Source organism: Stenella coeruleoalba, assembly GCF_951394435.1.
Source record: "Stenella coeruleoalba genome assembly, chromosome: 18".
In the NCBI taxonomy this organism is placed as follows: Eukaryota; Metazoa; Chordata; class Mammalia; order Artiodactyla; family Delphinidae; genus Stenella; species Stenella coeruleoalba.
The window spans coordinates 15,014,024-15,028,294 of NC_137164.1; the positions used below are offsets into that span (position 1 = coordinate 15,014,024).

At 47.3% G+C, this 14,271-nt stretch overlaps 1 protein-coding gene across 1 annotated transcript in view; it reads right to left on the bottom strand.

Annotated features, from left to right (window-relative positions):
- Positions 1–4,742: 4,742 nt before the first annotated feature.
- The window catches only part of FOXO1 (forkhead box O1), a 93,397-nt gene continuing 83,868 nt past the window's right edge, over positions 4,743–14,271 (bottom strand). The window contains exons 2-3 of the mRNA XM_079903306.1: positions 9,847–11,202; positions 4,743–9,373 (exon numbers count right to left, since the gene is read on the bottom strand). Of these exons, the coding sequence (XP_079759432.1) occupies positions 9,865–11,202 (1,338 nt within the window). The 3' untranslated portion in view covers positions 4,743–9,373; positions 9,847–9,864. The remainder of the gene's footprint in view (positions 9,374–9,846; positions 11,203–14,271) is intronic.

Below are 14,271 nucleotides of genomic sequence, written 5' to 3' on the forward strand. Positions count from 1 at the left end.
GGAAAAGTGGAGACAATCCAATGACACAACACCAAGGCAAAAATTACAAATGACAGTGTCTTTCTCCAGCCAGGTTCTGTGAAAACAAGTCAGTAACTATCTCAGGGTGACCAGCTGTGCCTTTTTTTTTTTTTTTTTTTTTAAGTGGAGAGCCTAGGACTGTTCCAGGATTGACACAACCTAGCCATTTCTATAGACGTACAAGCCCCCGGAGGGTAAGCAGATAAACTGGCATTTCAGTCTTGTCATTGGCAATTTTGGAGGTGGGAACTAAGCAAAGGGGACTGACCCTGGTCCCTGAGCCCGGAGAAGAGGTATACGGAAAGGGAGGATTCAGCAGCCTGTGGGGATGGCTGGCTGGAAGGAAAGCCAATGATCCCATTTCATCATTGGTCACATCCCCTCTCTTGCCTCTGAACTTTCCTTGGTTGAAGAAAGTGAATAGCAGCTCCGGACGTGTCCAAATACCTTGGGCTTCTTGGTCTGCTTTTAACTTGCTGGAATGTAGGCGGACACAGGCTGGCTCACCCCAGAGGAATGCCTTTGGCTGTGTCCAGTGGCAAGCACTGACCAGTTGCTTTAGCCTCACTGGGAGCCTGCTGATGACCCCAGTCAGTCAGGCTGGGCTCTGAATTTCTCAGCAGGATGGCTAGAGGGCTGCCTAGGGAGGACTATTGAGGATTATGACGATGGAGCCAGAGCTAAACAAAGACACGTGCCTGCATTTGGAAAAGGAGTCCTGAGAACCATCTAGCCCACCTATGCAAGGAACGACTCTGATATGAGGGCCTTGAAGGGTAGGAGGAGGCTTTGAGCTGTACCTTGTTGACAAGGAAAGGAGGAGAAAGGCATTCCAGACAAAATCTTCCAGCATGTGGAACAGCTGGAAGCATAAAGGGGAATGGCTGTCGGGTGTGACTGGTACATTGGGTGGAAGAGATGAGAATGCGGAAGAAGGTAGGGAGAGACCTTGCACGCCTTAGATTAACCTATGCTATTCAGACACCAGGCTAACATTCCTTTAGAAGAAAAACCCTCCAGCCAGAGACCGCTTCTTCCAGGGGGACTCTTGGTATGTCCACTGTGAAGTGAGGGTTCTAGGAAGTAATTAACTGGAAAACAGTCATTTGCTGATGGGTCGAACATATAATTAACCACCCAAACACTTGACAAGAACAGCTAATAATAATCGTGCTGGGCACAATTAGCCCAAGCCTGTCTTGGCCAAACCAGAATGTCTGGTCACCACTATTTTGTGAGCCCTTTCTATGTGCCAGGCACTGTGATAGGGTCTTATCTCGGGTCATTTGTTTCCCTCAGTAACTCCGGTTGAGCAGCTGTGATTATTTCCATCTGGCAAACCATCATGAGTCCCCAAAGCAGAACTGGCATTCTTTTGTATTCCTTTCCCAGCTCCAGAACCTTCCCCTTCCACCCTCCTGTTTCAAAAACTTCTGTTGGGGAATTCCCTGTCCGTCCAGTGGTTAGGACACTACCGAGGGCCCGGGCTCGATCCCTGGTCGGAAAACTAAGATCCTGAAAGCCATGCGGCATGGCAAATAACAATAATAAATAATAATAATAAATTTTAAAAATTAAAAACCTCTGTCGATGCTTAGGGCATTCAGCTACTCCCCTGTGTACCTTTCCTAGCCACTGACATCTACCTGCCACTTGGTTCCTCCCCCAGATTAAAGGCTTGGGCACTTGAAGTTGAGATTTCCTCTCCACTCCAGCCCTGCAGTCTCTTTTGTTGGCTCTGAAGTCTAATTTGCACGCCCCATGCAATCTTCAGGCTTCCTCTTCCCCGACCTCTTCCACTCTAGGGCCCCATCCTCACTGCCTGTCAATCACCGACTGGCGTGACCACACCCTGGACCTTGAGACAACTTCCTGTTCTCTCCCTCTCTCACTGCCATTCCACCTGTTCTCCTGTGTCATCCAAACCGCAAGTCCTTTAATGCCTTCGTTACACCCGTCAGTGGTGCACTGGTCAATGTTTAACCTGCTCCGTGGAGGCAGCACGGAGCTGCATATATAACATATGCCTGCGCATATGTATATGTTTATTATGAATTTACTGATATAAAGAATATGCAACACACACTCTGTAAATAACAAAATACACAACAGCCTTTACTGTAAACTCTATCAGGCCAATTGATTTTTGGCAAACTCTTTCATCTGTAGCCAACATATGGCAGTGAAGGCAATTCAGCCAGGATTTGACAAAGGGACTTGCATCCCAATCCACTAACTCTTTTCTTAATAAATTTGTTTTCTCAATAAATTTAACTGACACGGGGCTTCCCTGGCAGTCCAGTGGTAAGACTCCGCACTCTCACTGCCGAGGGCCCAGGTTCGATCTCTGGCCGGGGAACTAAGATCCCACGAGCTGCGCAGCACGGCCCCACGCCAAAAAAAAAAAACAACTGATATGATTTATTGTTAAGCCATTTCCCACCCTCGTTCAAACTATATTTATTAAACTGAAACTTTGCTCAGCTTCAGCACCAGCAGTGGGAGCATCCCCATCCTAAGATACAACCAGGGCAAATATTTACTTCCAGAGCAGACAAGAGCCACGTGTAGCTCACGAGGACATGATGAGTTTTGAGTATTTACTGCCTTTGTTTTTAAATGTAACTTCGTAAGTTTGTCTAAGTTAATTGCAAATAATGGTGCTCTCTGAAATCGGCTCACAGAATTCCTGCACACTTAAGCAGCATCAGCTCCTGTGAAATGGGCGATCGGGCTCCAGCACACCACGAGGCCCCCTCAACCTCAGCCTGGCCCTCTCCTCTCCTCATTCCCCATCTTACAGGTTAGCCTATAAGGGCACATGGAGCTGACGTCCTCCACAGCCTCTGGGTGAACATGAGTAGGGTGAGGTCGAGGTCAAACAGTCTACAAATGTCTCTCATTTTTCTTAATATAGGTCCACTTGTTCTTGGGAAACAAGTATCTCGACTAGTTTGTATTGGGCACATAATGGGTTTACAACTTACTGAGTGCTTCTAGAGTTACCAAGGAGAGGCTATGGACTCTCCTGGAGTTTGGGTCTGGTAAAATGTCTACCCACTCCCCTGAGAATTTCCCCTGGGAATGCGGAAAAACCATGGAAATGAGCCAAGCAGCTCTTCCACTTACCCTGTGGGGAAATGCTGACTGTCCAGAAGCCCCACTAAGGAAACGAATCTCCAAGGCCTACCATTACCTATGCTGACACCAACTGCTTATCCCCTGACAGGGGAAGTCATCTGCAGACATTACCTCACCCTCCAATCCTCACATCAAACCGGTGAGGCACGTAGAAGGTATCCTCAACTTACCTCATCTGTGGGGAAATCACTGCCCACGCATCAGGGAAGCTCACTGCTCTGCAAACACTCCGAGTGTCCCTGCCACCAGCACAGACTAAGCAGTGGGCATCTCTGGCTTGTTCTCGAACCAGTTTGCAACCAAAGTGCAAAGTGGACCGTCCTCTACCCCAATTCACCAGAGAGAGAAATCTGTGTTAAAATGGCCCACTGTGAGCTCTGTTCTAAGCAGCTAAGATCACCTCACTGGAGCAGCAATTTTAGTAACGTTACAATCCCCAGAGTGGGTTTAGAGAAACTCCAGCCAGTGGGTTACCATCTTAGGCAATTTTAAGTTTTATGGGAACTCTGAAAGTTGCTTGTCGGGGATTGGAGCTCGCGGAGGGAAATGTAAAGAATGACTAACAAGCCCCCCAAAAGTTGCCCTCTTTCTCCTGGAGGATGTAAATCTCTACTTCCCACCAGTGGCTGCCAGTGCAAACAAGACTTTCACTTTTCGAAGACATGAACGTGATAAAAGTACTAATGCCAAGAAGTTTCAACTTTGCCTTTGAGTTCATGGGCAGTAGGGTTGAAAACAGTATCCTGCTACCAGTCCAGCAGAGAAAAGATGGCCTAAGAAAGTTGGCCTCCATCTCCTTTTCTCCTTAACAGGTGAATGCTTCTCAAGTATGCAGCTTCTCTCTCTCACAGCCATGTTGGCGAAGCCTGGGATCCACATAGAAAGCCTCCTCTCCCAGCCACCTGCAAAACTAGAAGTTCTCTCTTGAACTTCTAGATGCCCATGCCACTCTGCAGCTTCCTCTGGTCAAAGGATCCAAAGGCCTGCCCTTCACCTGCAGCTCGTACCTCGGCTGTCTCCATCTCACATCCGGATTACCCACCACCACCCAGAACTACCTGCCTTCCTCATTTTTTTGTTTGTTTGTTTTTGCGGTACGCGGGCCTCTCACTGCTGCGGCCTCTCCCGCTGCGGAGAACAGGCTCCGGACGCGCAGGCTCAGCGGCCATGGCTCACGGGCCCAGCCGCTCCGCGGCATGTGGGATCTTCCCGGACCGGCGCACGAACCCGTGTCCCCTGCATCGGCAGGCGGACTCTCAACCACTGCGCCACCAGGGAAGCCCCTTCCTCATTCTTTCATGCCAACACAGACCTCCCTTTCCATCCCACACTAACTTCACTCATTTTCCAGTTACTTAAACAGGAAAACATCCTAGAGACCATGTATCCATGTGATCACCAGGCTAATTTTCTACACGAAATAATAAATGAGAATAAGGAAACCTAACGTGAACACAGTCATTTTAGAGGTCACGGCCCAGCCTGGCTGCAGGCTCATGACCCATGAGGAACACTAACAGATGATACAAGGTTCAATGTCTACATGACAGTGACTACTGCCAAGACTGCCACTTAGTGCAATACGTCTCTAGGAACAGCCTGCCACCTACCTAACCACACCAACGGGTATAAGTTTAACCAGCACCATCACTGTTACAGTAGGTCAGCTCCAACGTGGAGAACGATAGCCAAGGCAGAGTCCTGCAGTGTGGCAGGTCCACAGGTCAAGAGACAATCCGTCCGTCTCTGGTCACAGCAGGGGCCTAGATACTGTCCGAGGAAGGAAGTTTCTCCCTCCATGTTAACCATAGAGCTCCAACCATGGGATCTGTCGCTTCCCACTGTGTTGCTTCCTCTTATCAACTGATTGGTCTTAATGAATGACATCAGGTGCGTGATTTTACGTATATGTACAGAGGGCTTTGAAAGGCGCCTGCTGGTTTGAGTTCTGGTGGTACAATCAAGGCGTTTTTCTGCATTTGGACTAGATCACTTTTCAAAGTGATCTATGCACAAGACCCAGGTCTGGGGGTAGATGCTCTTATCTGTTCCACACTCTGGACTTCTGACTATCGTGTCTTTTAAAGCAAGGGTTCCATTGCTGAAAGGAAGTAAGGAAAAAACGAAAACTCTGAAAGCTGGACTGATCTTCCAGTGTCTACACAGACAAACATTAGAATGACCTATTTCCTTTTTGCTACTCCAACTCATTTGGATGTCCCCTTGCCTAGCAAAAGAGTCAGAAGCATGGAGAGACGGGACTTAATCCTGGTTTTAATCCTGGATTTAGTAACATCATTAATCTAATCCCAGCTCATTCCTCGGGCACTTTCTGAAAAAAAAAAGCAAAGAAAGAAACCTCAACCTGCAGCCACTGAGTGGAAGGCACAATGCCCCCGCCCCCTTCATGTGGCCTTGGAAAGCCACTGCTCCCACCACACCACCCATCCCTGCTCGCTGACCTCCTAGCCAGGGCCCTCCCCAGCCTGCCCTTCAGGTGTTTCTCCCTTCAGCCCCACCTATTCCAACACGAGATCTCATATGCCTGGTCATTTCTGTGCCAGATGTAGTGTCAGGCGCTCCACGGATGAAGTGCTTCAGGGTGGTTTGGTACCAGGGAGTCTACTTGCTCTTCAGTTCTTGGGGATGATAGTTTGGTCCCAGAGGGACCGTTTCTACCACCCCCCAAAGAAATACCAGATTTGAATAAACCGTGGCACCGTGGCTGACAAGGTTTGAACTCACGTGAGAGCAAAACATGAAAAAACGGAAAAACAAAAAAAACCCCATAAACCTAAGAGCTTATTCTGCACAACTAGAAAAGAATGACACCAAACCATTTAAACATAATTTATGTACATTTATGGCTTTATACAGTAACAGCAAAGATTGTTCTTGTGTCTGTAAGTACATCAGCATCATCAGGCACTTCTCAGAGAGTATGGGAACGGGAACGTGGAACCTGGTACTAAACTCGAGTAGCGGAATGTGGGCGGGAGTGACTGCGTCCCGACGGGATGGACGTGGCCGCACCTGGCCACGCTGCCAGGCTGTCAGCCCCCCGCCCCCGTCAGGGAGGAGGCCAAGAGTAATGCTAGGCTGTTCTGTTTGCATAAACCACACTGCAACTTTTACTGAATGGTTACTCCCAAACTAAAACCACAAGAGAAACTTCTTGTTTAAAAGTCAGTTATAAATTAAGAACTCTTAGGAGCTGAATGTAAGAATTTCCAGTTGGGGGTTGGGGAATGGTGGGTGGGAGGGGAGGACTGATAACATATATCCAGCAGCTGAACGGGTCCCCATTGTATATTTGGGGGTAACTGTTTCCATTTTAAGTGTCTCTTCTCCTCTTTTGGGGATGATGTTTCACTGATTTACTGCTCACTGGGGTACAACATTTGCTAATTAATTTAGACTTTGTCAGTTTGTCAAAGCAGAACTTTCCAAGTAACACATCTATGACCTAAATATATTCCATACGTCTATATTACGGAAACAATACTTTATATTTAAAATATCTGAATAGCTCTATAATACAATATGCTTTTAATAACAGTACAAACCAGAGGAAATAAATCAAACAAGGCTGCATAGGTGATATCATTTGCACATTTCACAAAGCAATCATGTACAATAACTGATATACTCATTACTCCAGAAAGTCAGTATTCTTACAGAAAAAGAATTACTAGAGGTCACATAATGTTTGTTTTCAAAATAGACAAGGTGCCTTTCACTGGACTTCACTGTACCCCGGAGAGCTACCCAGGATTCCTGTTAGAATTTCAACACAAAGAAAAATTTGAAGGAAAAAAAAAAAAGATATTTACACAGACTCAAGAGGAAGCAACATCTTTTTAAAAGTCACTCTACGAAGTAGTAAGATTTTAACAGTGATTTGTAGCTACGGTTGCCTCTTCCATGAACAAGGCGGTGGGGAGTCTCACCGTGCGATGCCTGGGAGGCGGGGAGTGGTGGCAGGTGGACCCAGAGGGGAACACGAGTACTCTGGCTCCAGCGAGCTCTAGCACATGTGCAGGAGGCGCTGCTCAGAACAACTAGGGTTTCTATGACCAGACTTATTTTGGAGTGGCCAACAATGAAGATGGCTAGAGAGGCGGCTGTTTTAATGAATTTTCAGAAGCACAGAAGTCACTGTGGGAGCTTACAGTAGAGCCTGTCTCCTGGAGGAGAGCGCCATCAGAACACCTGTGTTCTTGTTAAACACGGAGGAAAAACCAAGCCAACAGAGACGCAACTCACAGGCAAGACACAGCAAGTGTGAAGTGGGCTGGGTTCACAGAAATCAGAGCCTTCTCAAGAAGGCCAGAGGAACGTTTTTGTGCACCTGTTCCTTTTACTGTGCGGATTCTCAGCGTTCCACATGACGTGAACACACCGGTGGATTAAATGGCACGCAAAGCCAATTAACTTGGTCTATCAGTACAGGTAATTGGAAAATATCAATATTACAACATAATGATCACAATTATAATTGGCGTTGCTAAAGGCAGAAGAAACACTCCAATTCTTAACTTACGCTAAGGCTTTTTAAAATAAACTCAAATGTACCACTTACAGCTGGTTCGTTGGTTTTCAAATTCATTGCCCCGATTTTTAAGCAAGCTCTATTCCATTTGGTAGCCACCTGCACTCATGAACACAAAACATTCTAAAAATCACTTGAGTGCCACTTAAAAATTCCCCGCTTCGACTTGGCCTTCCACAGGGTGCCAAGTAGCCCAAGGACAGAGGGAAAGAGGGATGAAGCATGAGTGTGGACCTGATTCTTCAAGGCAGAGCTACAGAACCAACCTCCACCTAGACCAGGAAGAGCACAGTATTACGAGGGAAAACTTTTGCTGAAGCTCAACTCAAAACGGTTAAGTTGATCAAAACCCCCAGCTTGAGAAAGGAGCACTGTTTTAGAGGTGGATCTCCCCTTCTGGTCTACAAATATTACGAGGCCCCCCGCCAGGAGTATTTGCAACAAAGAGCATACAGGCATCCGTCAGCAGAGTCAATGCTGTGTGGTATGCTTAATTCACAGGATGGTAGAAGCGGATGGAATCTTTTAAAAACGCATACATAAAAACATATCAAGTTCTCCTAAACGTGAAACACAAAATGTTCATAACTATACATCACTCTCCTGCCAAGACAGGGACAGAAATGTTGAGTGTGCAAGTACTAATTACAATGATTGAAAGATTAGTCAGAAACATCACCAAGTAGCATCCCAAAGTGTACAAACCAGTTAAGCACATATAAAATTAGTACTAATCCAGTTAGAAATACAAAATGAAAATTACGGATGCTGCTTCAAATATCTGGGATTCCACGAATTTACAAGCAGACTATGTAACAAAGTAGACTCTAGTTTTAAGAAAACATTACAGTTCAATATCTATTCCAAAAATGATCTCAAGTCCCAACAATAACATCAAAAATCATTCATCTGGAAATTAGAACCATTTAAGTGTTTGTACAAATTTGCAAATAACAAAATAAACGAACAAAACAAACCAAAAAAAATAGAAAAGACTTGTACAAGGCTGGCGTTTAACCTATTTTCTATTCTTTTTTTTTTTCCAAAAGAGTTCTGGTAAGTCCATTAATTCAGCAGACGGACAACAGGCTACTGGTTCTCCTGTGAGTTATGTGGCAACGTGAACAGGTCCAGAGCCGTTCCATGGAGGTGCAGAATGGAGAGCTTGGTTCTTTGTCATTCATCAGTTCAGCAGAACACAGGTCGTACAAACAAAAGTTTAACTTATCAAGGACATGAGACCATCACAGTATTACAAAAAGAGTAGAAACTTTCCTTGGACCAAATGAATATTTAAAAAAACAAAAATGCACACAAATACAATTCTGTAGCTACGGCTTATATACAAAACTTGAAAGCACACCAGGATCCAAAAGTCTTTTCTGCAATTATACGGTGTAGTGAGTTTGGCACTTCATTGTAATGAAATTTCCAATGGCACAGTCCTTATCTACAGCAGCACGTAACCTGCAAACATCGGGCAAACATCCTGTACAGGAAAAGTGTCTTCGCTGCCAAGTCTGACGAAAGGAAAAAAGAAACACTTTTTTCTTTTTTTTTTTTTTAATCAAGAAAACGAAAAGGTAGGGTGAAGGACATCTTTGGACTGCTTCTCTCAGTTCCTGCTGTCAGACAATCTGAAGTACTTTTAAGTGTAGCCTAGGAAAGAAAACACATACACACACACACTCATTGAATATACAGCCAAATTAAAATCAATTCAACTCAACATATCAGGGTGACAGACATACTTGCAGGGGGGGCTGGACTTTCTCAAACAGCTCTGAAATCATTCGGTGGGAGAAAATTCCACTTTAAAAAACCCTTCAGCATTTGATTTGTATCAAATGTATTCACTTATTGAAGAGTTGCTAAAAAGATGCAGCCATCTAGTCTGTCGAAAGAAACTCTCTAAAGCAGTTAGAGGAAAAGCTTCCTTACGTTTAAGCTCCAAAGGAAAATTTATAAGCTGCAAAAGGGGTGGAGAATGAATGATAAAAGGTGCCTCTCGGCAAGGGGCGGCCAGCTGCCATCCAAAACTCCCCGACCATGGAAGATACAAGGCAAGGTACTGGGTTCCTCTCTTCTAAGTCCTGTTTTCAGAAGGTCTTTTGATATCGGGGTGCTCTTACCTGCTCACTCGCTCGCTCTCAGCCTGACACCCAGCTGTGTGTCGTCGTCTTGACACTGTGTGGGAAGCTTTGGTTGGGCAACACATTGTCAAAGTTAAAATCCAACGTATCTCCATCCATGAGGTCGTTCCGGATGATGGACTCCATGTCACAGTCCAAGCGCTCGATAAACATGCCGTCCAAGTCACTTGGGAGCTTCTCCTGGTGGAGAATGCCCATCCTGCCGTAGCCGTTGCAGCTGCTCACGGACGAGTAGCCCCCCAGGGCATTCATCTGCATGGGGTGGGGCAGAGGCACTTGTAAAGCTGTCTTCACTGGGGCCAAGCGGCTCAGACCCGAGGTGTGGGGCATGGTGTTCACCGCGTGGGGCAAGGCACGCCCGTTAACCGCAGACGTCGACTGAGCGTGTCCAGGGTGGCTGTGGGAGCTGGGGTTCATCATCTTGTTATGAGATGCCTGGCTGCCATAGGCTGGCATGACCGAATTAGGGCCCATCAGCACATTCTGGCCAAGGACTCGGCTGCTGGGTTGAGCCACCCCAGGATCAACTGGTGTCATAATGTCATTATGGGGAGGAGAGTCGGAAGTAAGTAACTCCTTCAAGAGTCCCGGTGCACAGTTATACTGACTCATGCCTCCGTAACTCGATTTGCTGTCCTGAAGCGTTTGCATAGGCATCTGGGGCAAAGGGCTCATGCTGGACTGGCCGTACGTGTATTTTTGGTAGTTCGGGCTGGGTGAGTTCAGACTGGTGTTTGGCGGCGCAAACGAGTAGCATGGTGTCTGCTGCATCATGGTGCCCGGCGAGGACTGGGTTGAAACAGTTAATGACGTTGGTGATGAGAGAAGGTTGAGATTATCCAAAAGGTTTTCCATGTTCTCAGGACTGCTTATCTCAGACAGACTGGGCAGGGTAGAAGCCATCTTTGCGGCAGACGGTGGGTACACCATGGAATGCACATCCCCGTCTCCAAGATCATCCTGTTCAGTCATGATGGGAGAAAGCCTCCCACTAATAGTACTAGCATTCGAGCTAGTTCGAGGGCGAAATGTACTCCAGTTATCAAAGTCATCATTGCTGTGAGAGCCGGGGCTCGCAGGCCACTTAGGAAACTGAGAGCCTGGGCTGTCCCCGGCACCCTCCTGGCCAGACTGGAGGGATGCTTTTTTCTTGGCAGCTCGGCCTCGGCTCTTAGCAAATTTACTGTTGTTGTCCATGGAGGCGGCTCTTCTCCTGGGAGATTTCCCACTCTTGCCTCCCTCTGGATTAAGCATCCACCAGGAACTTTTTCCAGTTCCTTCATTCTGCACTCGAATAAACTTGCTGTGTAGGGACAGATTATGACGAATTGAATTCTGTAAAGCAAAACACCACGTTAGAAATACAATACTCCTCCAATTGGAAAACCCACTATTCGATACAGACACGTATCACATGGAAGACAAGTCAAGTTTTGAAAGAGTTTACGGTATAGATTTCAACCTGTACAGTCACTACGTGAGAGCTCAAATCAGTAAAGGAAAAACAGTATCGTATCTTAAAAACAGTATCTGTGTCTTAATTTAACGACGGGACAAAGTTAAATGAGCATTATTATAAACACCTTCTTTTACATAGCTCTATTTTGCAGGGAAAATACAGGAACTGGTTTTTAAACCACTTGGATTTGCTATGCAAATAGCACTCCACAACGAAGTGCTATCAAAACCCCTTTCCACTCCATCGCGCCTAGAACTACTGCAAATTCTCTTCGGATGGCACATTTGCCACTTACACAAAGTGAGAAGTTTTATATTATGGGGCCCACGTGGTCACGGAAAGGAGAGAAAAGAAGCAGGATATATTCTTAGTCAAGAATTAAAAGCCTGAAAACTAGTAAGACATAGACTCATTTACATCCTTAAAGTCCATTAGGCAGATATAGGTGAATATAAGGACAACTGGGCTGCTGTTGTTAATTTTAGGAAGTTGAACTGCCAAAAAAAAACGAGAGAGAAAGGAAGGAAAAAAAGAAAGAAAGAAAGGGAGGGGGGAGGGAGGGAGGGAGGGAGGAAGAAAGAAAAGAGAAGAGAAGAAAAGAAAAAGAAAAGAAAAGAAAAGAAAAGAAAAGAAAAGAGAAGAAAAAAGAAAAGAAAGTTTAAATTCAAACGTTGTTCACAACCCTCTCCTCCCAGCAACAACCAGTAGCACGCACCACCTAGCTCAGCCTCTGACACCTGTCAGATGTTACACTCTGGCCAAAAAGCCAGTCTTGGAGGGACAGAGAGCTGGTGGCTTTGATCCACTGAGTACGGCTCCACAACTAAATCGCATGCCCCCAGGACAGTTAGTAAAGAAAATCAACTGTTTTTGGAGCACTTAGGTGGCTCTGCTGCTCACTGGCTACAAACCTTGGGTAACTGCTTGGTCCCCATGTACCTTATAGCCCCTTTGGGGCTGTTCTATGGATTCCACGAGATAAGGTAGGTCAAATGCTCAGTGGTGTGTGCAACATGGTAAGCGGTCACCAAGAAGAAGGTGTTAGATCCCAACTTGGTTGGGGGATGGGGAGGAGGGGCCCAAGGCACCGCCCATTCTGAGCCCATTTCCCCCCTCCTAGTCACTGGGGTGTCGGTAGGAGCTTACGGGTGCCACAAGCACAAACCCACCACTCCACTCGGAACACACTGCAATGGGTTCCAGAGACGGTCGCAAGCTCCAGCAGAAGCCGTGGAGCCAGGCGGTAAACAAGGAAGCCCGAATGCAATTCCCCTACTGGACACACGGCGAGACTGACAGCACCTGGAGAGCCTCTGGGACATGTGGACAAGGAGAGGGGGGCTTCCGAGGAGGAGGGAGCTTCTCTGATAGATGTTTTTGCCCCAGCACAAGACAGGGCATGCAGCAGACTCCGTCATCAGGGCCCTGATCCCAAGTCCAGGGGCAGGGACCTGGGGACCTGGAGCAGGGCTGTGTGTGCTGTGAGCGTGGCCCCCAGACTTCCCTGGCTTCCTCTGCCGACTGAATGCAAGGCTCAGCCGACCGAGCCCCCCGAACCGCTGCGGCCCCCCTCCCTGACCACGGAAAGGCTCTGGCTGGATTTGTGGTCGCCCGGGATGCAGCCACGACACCCACACCCTCACGCCGTCGCCGTGGGACGCAGATGCCTGAATGCCAATCACTGCGCCACAACAAAGCCTTGGCACACAGCAGGGTAGGCCGGGACTCAACACAGACTACGAGTTCACAATTTTCCTCATTAAAAGGAGGCAGAAAACAAAGGGAAAAAATCTCACTTTCTAAAAGGAGATGCAAAAGTCAGAGTGAGGCCGGACAGTCAAGGCTGAGAAATCCACATTTCAAAACGCCCTCTGACCCTCTGTACTACATTCCACCCAAGGATTGCAACACAGCAGCTATGTGATGAGCCCTTCTGCCAGGCCCAGGCGAGTGTGGGTCAGCCCCGGACCTGAATGGGGACTTCCAGGCTGGACGCTGGGCAGGTGTGTAAGTGGATGGCAGTGAGGGTTTTCTTCTGTTGCCAAGATTCTCCTCTTCCTTCTCACCTACAGATCTATCCCCAACTCAAGACCGGCTTTGAGGACTTTGTGGACATACAAGAACCCTCTAAAAGAGGCCCAGCACTGCAATCCCCCAATGTCCTATTTCATCCCCATAAGATTCCCCAAACCCCATGGGAAGGTTTTACTTGCGCGCGCGCGCACACACACACACGCACGCACATACTGTGTGCTCCCAATATTCCATCATGGCTATTTTGTTCTTTGAACACAACAGAAACACAGATAAGCTACGATGAAATCTCTGGAGGAAAGGAAGCTTGACTCCTGTCCCTGTCACATTTAGTAACTGATAAAGGGGGGAAGATCTTCCTAGACAGTGGCTTCCTGGCTCTGCACTGCCTGGGGGAGGGGTGGCACAGCTCTATGATTCACATAATTAGATCAGATCATTTGCAACTGCAATTGGGGGACTTTTTTTTTTTTTATCTTATTTTTGCCTGGAAGCCTTTCTTTTTGTTTTTTGGGGGTTTTTTTGGCTGCGTTGGGTCTTCATTGCTGCGCACGGGCTTTCTCTAGTTGCGGTGAGCGGGGGCTCCTCTTCGTTGCGGTGCACGGGCCTCTCAATGTGGTGGCTTCTCGTTGTGGAGCACGGGCTCTAGGTGTGCGGGCTTCAGTAGTTGTGGCTCGCGGGCTCTAGAGTGCAGGCTCAGTAGTTGTGGCACATGGGCTCAGTAGTTGTGGCTTGTGAGCTCTAGAGCGCAGGCTCAGTAGTTGTGGGATGCAGGCTTCAGTAGTTGTGGCACATGGGCTCAGTAGTTGTGGCTCGCGGGCTCTAGAACACAGGCTCAGCAGTTGTGGCACACGGGCTTAGCTGCTCCGCGGCATGTGGGGTCTTCCCGGACCAGGGCTCGAACACGTGTC